This window comes from Bubalus kerabau, chromosome 6, assembly GCF_029407905.1.
Source record: "Bubalus kerabau isolate K-KA32 ecotype Philippines breed swamp buffalo chromosome 6, PCC_UOA_SB_1v2, whole genome shotgun sequence".
Taxonomy (NCBI): Eukaryota; Metazoa; Chordata; class Mammalia; order Artiodactyla; family Bovidae; genus Bubalus; species Bubalus kerabau.
In genome coordinates this window covers 33658659-33668309 of record NC_073629.1, presented here as the reverse complement: position 1 = coordinate 33668309, position 9651 = coordinate 33658659, and the positions used below count along the sequence as shown (strand labels likewise).

The 9651-nt window shown below is 44.5% G+C and overlaps 1 protein-coding gene across 1 annotated transcript; it reads right to left on the bottom strand.

Moving 5' to 3' along the window:
* Positions 1 to 3296: 3296 nt before the first annotated feature.
* Positions 3297 to 5973, bottom strand: KCNA3 (potassium voltage-gated channel subfamily A member 3). The gene has a single exon (XM_055584786.1). It carries the CDS (start codon positions 5890 to 5892, stop codon positions 4165 to 4167), a length of 1728 nt encoding a protein of 575 aa, XP_055440761.1. The 5' UTR covers positions 5893 to 5973; the 3' UTR covers positions 3297 to 4164.
* Between the last annotated feature and the right edge of the window lie 3678 nt (positions 5974 to 9651).

The window sequence follows — 9651 nt, the reverse complement described above, 5'->3', positions numbered from 1 at the left end:
AGGGGCTACAATTATTATGTAGGACACAGCTATATCCTGATTTTTTTTTTTTTTCCAGCACAGATGTTCTTAAAGAGTCATGGAGTGGTTAAGTAAGGCAATAATGTCAAATTTCAGTGAAAATGGCAATCTCCTTCTGGTTTCCCTGCATTTGTTCTATGTAATTTCCCCTTTCTTAACCAGGGAGAGTCAAAATGTTTATACTACTTTTTGGCATGGTTCTTCAGTAGTCCAATTAAAGAATGAGAAGATAGAAAAATAATAATCTGCATAATACTATCATCTATTGTAGAGTAAAACACATAAAAATAGGAAATTAATCTTAAACCTGAAAAATATTCATTATCCATTGGATAATGTCCTAATAACCATTGTATCACTACCAAGACTGATTAAATTAATATTAAATCTAGGTAAATCAATCAGGTAAGAAAATAATCTTTTATCACTAGAAAAGTCAATCTCTTCATCTGATTTAAATACCATATTTGGTTCCTATGGTTAAAAATATCTGATGGTTTAAAAAGGGTTAATTTTCAGTACACTGAATGATTAGGTTTCTGGGGCTATGATCTTTCCATGAATTCATTAATTAGTAACATGGGCTGAAGTCAAATCTAAAAGTATAAGCTATTTATTTTCTCAGTCTCTTTCAAGTCATTCAGTAAAAGGAACATGGGTTTTGGGGCCACAGTGACTAGCTTTAAATCATGCTAGATCTTTGTTAGCTGTAAAGTCTTGGGTAAATGACTTAGCCTTAACCATCTATTTTTTATCCCCCTACGATGGGGTTAATACCACTTACCTTGCCGAGTTGAGAAGTGTTCTAGATGTGATTGACCCTTAACAGATTGTAATTATTATTGTTATTATATAAAGTAAATAGTAAGACTCTGATTATGTTTTTTACACCATTCACAAGGCTCACAGGTATAAGGCCTGTGAGTAATGATCCCAATAATAATGTAATCTCTTAGCAAATAATGTAATAATAATGTAAAATAATATAATGTAATATAATCTCTGGCAAAATCTCTGACACAATATACCTGTATTGACATTTAATATTTACAACAACCCTATGAGGTATTATTTATTATATTTATTGTACAAATCAGGAAACTGAGGCACAGAGAGATTATATAATTTGCTCAAGGTCATACAGTAGAGTCAGGATTCAAACTCTGGCAATATGACTGCAGAACTTATGCTATAAATCACTTCATTAAAAACCTGAAAACAACATTATTGTAACATAATGGCCATTCACTCATCAAATATGTACTGAATACAAACACAATGCTACATGTGGTGCGGGCACTAGAGGCCAAAACTTGGTCAGGACTAGGGAACCTATAACCTTCAAGGAGTTTACAATATGGCGACCAGAAGCAATAATACTACCTTAAAGTCATGACTCGAAAGCAATATTTTTCTGGCTAAAAAAAAAGTCTTCTTTGTATTACTGTTATTTAAAAACCATACAATTCCAAAATTATAGCACAACCATAATTTACTTATAGAACTATCAGGGTTTCTATATCTTCTGAATAACTGTGAATAAAATTGTCACTGCACTTCATTTATCTTTATGCTTACATCTTTTAAGAACAGACACAAAAATTATTCTTATGTAATGACTGTTGTGTGTCTAACATATCACCACCAAAATGGGTCATAAAAAGAATTTCTGGTCATTAAAAATACCAAACGTTTGGTCAAAAGGTGGATCAATGTTAAAGGCTCAAATAAGTAGCAAAGGGAACAAGATAAAGGAGTTTTATTTCAAAGCTTATATATAAGAACAATGACTCTATGACAGGTACACAGATTTCCTGCTTTCTTTTTTTTTTTGGTCTTTCCTTTTCTCTTTCCCCCTTATAGTTTTAATCATTATTTTTCACTCTCTCAAATGCAAAATAATAAAGTAAGTAGGTTTCTGACTACCTGAAAATATTTTATGAGCTTTAAAAATAGGGTTACTCTCATTTACCCTAGGATAAAAGAGTTAAACCTATCAATCCAAAAAGCAATTGTGGATAATGTATAATTTATATAATGTATATAAAATAACATGTTAAAATAAAATGTTACCCTTGTTGCAATTTTATCCATCTTTGTTTTGAGAACTGTACTACTGCATACTACTACATAATTATGTAAAGGAAATCAGACCAATAATCTAACAGCAGGTCTGCCTTTTACCCTTTTTTCATGGGAAACAGCTTGTTCAGAAGCCAAGGAGGTTAGTAAAAGGAATAGAGTCATTTTCAGCTCAGTTTGGGTGAAGGTTATTCTGAAGAGAAATTACTTTTTTCTCCACTTTTTTGCAATAACAATAGAAACCAAACAATAGTTGGCAATCTGGACATCAAACAGAAAAAGTATTATAAATGATCTTCAAAAGGCACCTGGCCTGTAATAAATATAAACCTATTGATTTTGCAAGTGAGCACAAATCTAGATATGAATGGCATCCCCCTGGTTCCCTGTAGAAAAAGAGAGTGCTCCAGTAGCCCACACAGTGCTCACCTGATGCTGTCTGTCTTCTGGCCTTTTTTGGCACATGGCTGAAACTTGCAGGTATTTCCCCAAGGTTTGGTTACTTCCTGTGACTCCTTTTCATTGATTATCTGCAATTCCCTCAGTTAAAAGCATGCATCCTTTATACTTTTCAAATATATTTAGTTTTTCAAGGGCTGTGATGGTGAGTGTTGTGGGATCTGGATACTTTTTTTAAAAAGAGTAAGTCTGAAGGTTCCTTGTAGTAAAGTTTCAGGTATACTGATTGAACATTTCATTTGCTTATGTGCAGAATGCTTTTACATTTGCTTTTTAATTTCATTTGTTGGCTTGAAACTTCTTGGGGAAAGAAAACAGTAGAGAAGCATCTTTCAAAATGATTGCCCAATTACTGGCATTTCATTCAAATCACGGCCTATTGTGGTGTATGTGTAACATTCCAATGACGACATTTTCCTTTTCGATTCAGTCAGTATGGGATGACATCAGTGATTTTTAAAATTTTTTTGTATAAAAAAGCATTTTGTGATTCATTTCACCGCCTCGAATCCTCAGACTTAACTTTATTGGTGCGGTTTATTCAAACAGTGGTTTTCCTTGTGAAATCATGTAAGGAGGAACCATCTGGAAAGGTTACTGTGGAAACGGCTGGGGCTAGGGGGTGGGGCTAGAGAGCAAGAGATGCCATGACGACCTTTTTCGGGTTTCCCGGGAAACAAGGGTTGCTATGGGAACTGCATCAGTCAGGTCCGAATTAGTAACTTCCGCTGGAAGGAGTGTCTGCCACTTTAATCTTCTTGTGATACTGCAGAGGCTTATCTCTCAGACACATTAAGAAAAATTTTTTTGTTTCTCTAAGCAGCGCTGAAAACATCTGTTTCTAGACTTTGATAGATACTAGCTGGAATGCACAGAGTTTCACAGGAATCTGTTATTCTTAATACTTTCAAAAGGTTTAACAAGCCCCAAAGAGTTAAACTAATTAGTCAGATTAGGACATTTTAGGCATTTCCCTTAGTCCGAAGTTCTAGAGTTCCTTAAAATTCCAGGGGGGAGGGTCCAAATAGAAATTCCAGTTGAAAACCAAATAAATTTATGGTGGGTTTACAAGTCATTGTTCTAAATAGACTTTTCATTCAAATATCCACAGTGTTGGCAATTCAACTAAATATTCAACAGTGTTGAAGGGTCCATCAAACTGAAGCATCCTTTAAGTCTATTCCCGCTTTACTTAGTAAAGAAACAACTGCCTGTCGATTCTGGGGTTAAACAGTTATTCTAACTGCTCTTCAGTTTCATTTCCTCCCAGGATGTACAGTTTTTTTTTTTTTTTGGTTGGTTTTTGCTTTTTTCTTACAGAGCGTGTGCTAAAAATAAAGTTTAAAGTAAGTTTGTTGCTGAAATATTAAGAGAGTGAGAGAGGGGTTAAAGAAAGGAGAGCTGAGAGAATGCAGCCCACTTGCAAAACAGACACCTGTTTCAGTATGAAGCAGTAGGGAGAGGGAGAATGAAGTGTGCTTTCCACTTCTTCATGTCCTTTCCTTGATGAATGGTCTGAAAATGTATAAAACAAGGGCATACACAGACCAAGGGGGCACGTTCCACACAATACTGAGCACAGCATGTCACTTGTTTCATATATTAAACATCGGTAAATATCTTTTTGATGTTGACACAGGAGTTGGGATTATTGTTCGTGGTGCAGGTGGCCGTGGAATTGCCCGTTTTGAAGGGTGCCTGGGAGAAAGCGCTATGGTTCATACCCCCCTCTTCGATCACCATATACTCCGACTTACTCAGAGTGGAGTTACTCCTTGCTTTCCGGAGCTCCTCAGCTGAAGGGGAGAGATGCTGGCAACTTCCCACGCGCCACTGGGCTTGCTCTTCCCCTTCTGTCTCCCGGTGGTAGAAGTAATTGAAGTTGGAAACAATTACAGGGACTGGCAAAGCAATGGTCAAGACACCTGCGATGGCACAGAGTGACCCCACAATCTTGCCCCCTATGGTCACTGGGTGCATGTCACCATAACCTACTGTTGTCATGGTTACCACAGCCCACCAGAAGGCATCCGGGATACTGCTAAAACCTGAAGTGGGGTCGTCCGCCTCGGCAAAGTAGACAGCGCTGGAGAAGAGGATGACACCAATAAAGAGGAAGAAGATGAGCAGCCCCAGCTCCCGCATGGAAGCCTTTAGCGTCTGCCCCAGGATCTGCAGCCCCTTTGAGTGGCGGGAGAGCTTGAAGATGCGGAAGACCCTCACCAGGCGGATGACTCTCAGGATGGCTAGGGACATGGCTTGCTGTCCATTGCCCTGTCGCTCAGCTAGCTCGGTGCCTAGAGTGATGAAATAAGGGATGATGGCCACGATGTCTATCAGGTTCATGATATTTCGCGAGAAGGTAGCTTTGCTGGGGCAAGCGAAGAACCGCACCAGCAGCTCAAAGGAGAACCAGATGATGCACAAGGTCTCCACCACGAAGAAGGGATCAGAGAAGCTGGAGGCTCCCGCGGGGCCCCCCGACGTGCTGTTACTGGACGCTTCGAACTGCTCCTGCGACGGCGACGCGGTGTAGTACTTCTCGTCGCGGAACTCGGGCAGCGTCTCCAGGCAGAAGATGACGATGGAGATGAGGATGACGAGCACGGACACGATGGCGATGCCCCGGGCCGGCCCGGAGCTCTCCGGGTACTCGAAGAGCAGCCACACCTGGCGCTGGAAATCGCGGCGGGGCAGGGGCCGCTCTTCCTCCCGCAGGAAGCCCTCGTCCTCGCGGAACTTCTCCATGGCCTCCTCGCCCAGCTGGTAGAAGCGGATCTCCTCGGAAAAGATGTCGATGGGCACATTGACAGGCCGGCGGATTCGACCCCCGGACTGATAGTAGTGGAGGATGGCGTCGAAGCTGGGCCGGTTGCGGTCGAAGAAGTACTCGTTGCGGAGCGGGTCGAAGTACCTCATGCGCCGCTTGGGGTCGCCCAGCAGCGTCTCCGGGAACTGGCAGAGGGTCTTGAGCTGCGTCTCGAAGCGGAGCCCCGAGATGTTGATGACCACTCGCTCCCCGCAGCAGTCCTGCTCGCCGGCGGCCGGCAGCGCGGGAGGCAGCGGCTCGTAGCGGTCGCAGCCGCCGCCGCCACCGCAGCCACCCTGAGGCGGGTCCCCGCCGCCGTCGGCCGCCTCCGGCTCCAGCAGGTGGTCCCCGGGCACCACCGTCATGTCGGGCGGCAGCTCGGAGCCCGCGGCGGGCTCGGTGTAGCCGGGGTTCACCAGCGTGTGGGCGCCGCCGCAGCTCGCGGGCTGCTGCGGAGGGTGGGCGCGCTGGCGGGCGGAGGGCTGCGGCGGCGAGCGCAGGAGGCTGAGGTGCTCGTCCATGCGGCGGGGAGACGCGGCGGCGGCGGCGGCGGCGGCGGCGCGGGACCGGCTCGCTTCTCCTCGCGCTCCCGGCCCCTTCACCGCCTCCGCCTCCCGCCGAGCCCGCCGCCTGTTGCTGAGCTGCAGCCGCCGCCGCCGCCGTGAGGCTCGGTCTGGGTCTGGCGCGGTCCGCGCGGCTCCTCAGAGGAGACGCCTCCTCAGCCCTCCTCCTCCCTCCCCCGCGGGGCGCGCTCCCGCCCCTCCGCGTCCCCTCCGGATTCCGGCCCACCGCGCGGGCGCGCGCCCCACTCCCCGAGAGCCTCCCGGCCCGACCCCTCCCCGCCGGTCTGGGTCACACGAGCGCTCACATTTTGCACGCCCCTCGCCCCGCCAAGGCAGTCCTTCTCCGCACCCCTTTCCCTCCGAGGCCGTGTCCCAATCTCGGGACTTCCTCATTTCGCCCCGCACGCGCCACCTGGGCGGGAGGGCGAGCGGAGGCAGGCTCCGCGGGGCCGAGGTGGTCAAAGGCGGAGGCAGGTTGGGAGGGGAGGACGGCGGCTTGCTCTGGGGCTGCCGCGTTGTCCAGGAAGGGAGTGGCAGGTCAGGTGGGCGCCTAGGACAAGAGGTAAGCCAGGTGCCCACTTGAGGGTGAAAGAGCTCCAGGCCGCGAGGGATAATTAAGCTTTTGTTTGGTTGAGAAGGGCAGCGGAGTAATGGGAGTTTCGCACCCGGAGTCAGAAGATGGTCATTAAGACATTCGGAGACTTTGCTTCTGCAGTGAATAGTTGACACTACCTTTGGTAGCTGAGATTTTAGCCATTAGGAAGAATCGAGGACCAAATTAGGTTTGGCGAGGGCAGCCTGGTCATTCCAATCCAGTAAGATTTCCTATCCATGCGAATATGAGAGGAAAAAGAGAAAGGAAATTCACATCTCAAGTCCGTAGTGGGAGGGGCGTGAGCCAGACCCTCTGCCTGGGGAATTTGCCTCGCTCTAGTTGTTAAACTAGGACAACAGTCTTTCCGCAACGTGTATCTCTGTTGCTTGATTTAGCCTGGAGATAATAGCTTACAGTTCTCCCCTTTGAACATAAACTATTTCTCCAAATTGTTGTGGGCACACTGAACACAATTTCTGTTTCTAGACATTTGAGCAACTTCAATTTAGAGTCAACCGTAGGCTTAAAAATGTGTTTTCCATGGTATCATTCAAATCATTTACAAAAGAGGAACTCTTATGTAGACCGTTCCCTCATCTGACAATTCAACTTGAAGTAAGCCTGATTTGTGGTCATTGCTTTCCATATCATTCTCAACTGTGAGTTTCTCTAGCTCTAGAGCACAGCCAGATCTTCAATTCAGTTCAGTCGCTCAGTTGTGTCCGACTCTTGGCGATCCCATGAATCGCAGCATGCCAGGCCTCCCTGTCCATCACCAACTCCTGGAGTTCACCCAAACCCATGTCCATCGAGTCGGTGATGCCATCCAATCATCTCATCCTCTGTCATCCCCTTCTCCTCCTGCCCTCAATCTTTCCCAGCATCAGGGTCTTTTCAAATGAGTCAGCTCTTCGCCAGATCTTACCCAATTTTATATTCCTCGCAACTATGAAAGTCCCTGATAAAGAGTAGGAACTCAGGATACCTTTGTTATATTGAATTTCCCTACAAGTGATGCTTTGTATTTCTATCTGCTCTGAGCCCAGGATCACTGGGTTTTCTGGGATGAGGAGTGGGGAGAAACTGAGTTCCCAGTACAGCACATTCTTCAGTTACTCCACAGGGTTTCCACCTCTGCCTCTTTTGGGTACAAATAGCACCCCTGTTCTTTACTGTCTTTTTATCTTCCATGTCACTTCCAGGTCAGTACTGCAGGCAGTAACATGTTAAAAGTAGACAACCATGTAAAATACTCTCTCACAAAACTAAAACACTGTATTTGAACTGGTAATATAGTTGGGTAGCAGTATAATCAATCATTCATATATTTAAGAATAAGACAGATGACTTACTGCAAGGTTGGCTTGTAGAAAGGCAAAGACCCTATTTTTAAAGACCAAATGTTTCATGCACTTCTATGTCTGACTTAGAAAGTGATTAATTTCTCCATTTGCAGGAATTAGTCCTGAAATTAATATTAATCAATGGCAAGGAAGAGCAGAACAGAGGATGGTCCTGTGATGAATGGTCACAACTTCTCCCTGCTGTGATCTCTCTCCTTTAGAAATGACTATTTCCATTCCTTTTATCCATTTGCTGTGTTTGGAAGACTGCTTATGAGTGACTTAGGATGGCCCTTACTTTATATTTGAGGTCCAGAGAAGTTTAGCAGTTTGTTCAAGCTCACACAGCTGGTTAGTGGCAGAGTTGGGCCTAAAATCTTGGATCATTTCCAAATCTAGTGTTCACTGTACTGTATCACACTGTGAAACTCTTATGTTAATCACTGTGAGTGCTTAATAAATACTAGATTTCTAACAGCAGCCTATTTTCTTCTGATTGCTGACTAGTTCACTTCAATTCATATTTATTTTAACTGAAAATCACTGCCTTCTGATGGCTAGTCTCTTGTTTATAGGAAATAAGTTGGTGGGCAAATTCCAGCCCTGTTGGACACCAGAACCCATCACAACAAATTAATGTAGAAAATGGCACTTCAAGAGGAACACATACCATTTACTTATAGTACCCCCCCAGTGGAGTAGCTCAAAGTGATTTGAAAATGTCTTATTAATCCTCATGACACCCCTGTGGGATAATAATAATATTACTATAACGTTTAAGTGCATAGAATTGTGGCAAAACCGACAGCTTCTCCAAGTATGTGATGAATTTCCTTATATTTCCATCTTCAGTGTTGGAAGTAAAACCATCAAGTTTACAAGCAGTAAAGGTAAATCTTGGTATTTGGACTTTCTATGTTGCTTTCACGGAGAAGGCAATGGCACCCCACTCCAGTACTTTTGCCTGGAAAATCCCATGGATGGATGAGCCTGGTAGGCTGCAGTCCATGGGGTCGCTAAGAATCGGACATGACTGAGTGACTTCGCTTTCACTTTTCACTTTCATGCATTGGAGAAGGAAATGGCAGCCCACTCCAGTGTTCTTGCCTGGAGAATCCCAGGGACGGGGCAGCCTGATGGCTGCCGTCTATGGGGTCACACAGAGTCCGACACGACTGAAGTGACTTAGCATAGCATAGCATAGCATGTTGCTTTCAAGGTAGCTTGAGTTTCTTTCTGATCATAGCAGTACTAGAAATAGTTTATTAGCGGGTTACTACATATTAGCAGCCCCTGGAATTAGCCCAGAAAGGTTTAAGAGTGGGACAAGACAGGCCTTGAGACTACCACTAATTACAATTACACATAAATGAATGGAGAAAGAGCACTTACTGTGTACAAAGCACTATTCTAGGTACTGTGGAAGTATGAAGTTGGAACATAGCTATTGCCTTCTGTTGGCTCATGTGGAGTTAGAAAGATGGGATATAAATCCAGAAAAAAATCTTAGCAGCAGTATTTAGTTAGCAATACAAGACAACAGTACAACAGTACCAGAAGTGTCATCTGAGACTATTTGGTTTATTCTAGCCAACTTGGTTGCCTTGCTATCTCTCAAACATACCAAGCTGGTTTCTACTTTAGGGTCTTTGTACTTGCTCTCCCCTCTGCCTGAAACACTGTTCCTCTGAATTTTCATATGGCTTTCTCCATTACTTTAGGTCACCATTTAAAATGTCTCTTCAGAACCAGCGTATCTCTCTGCTTCCTAGACGAGAT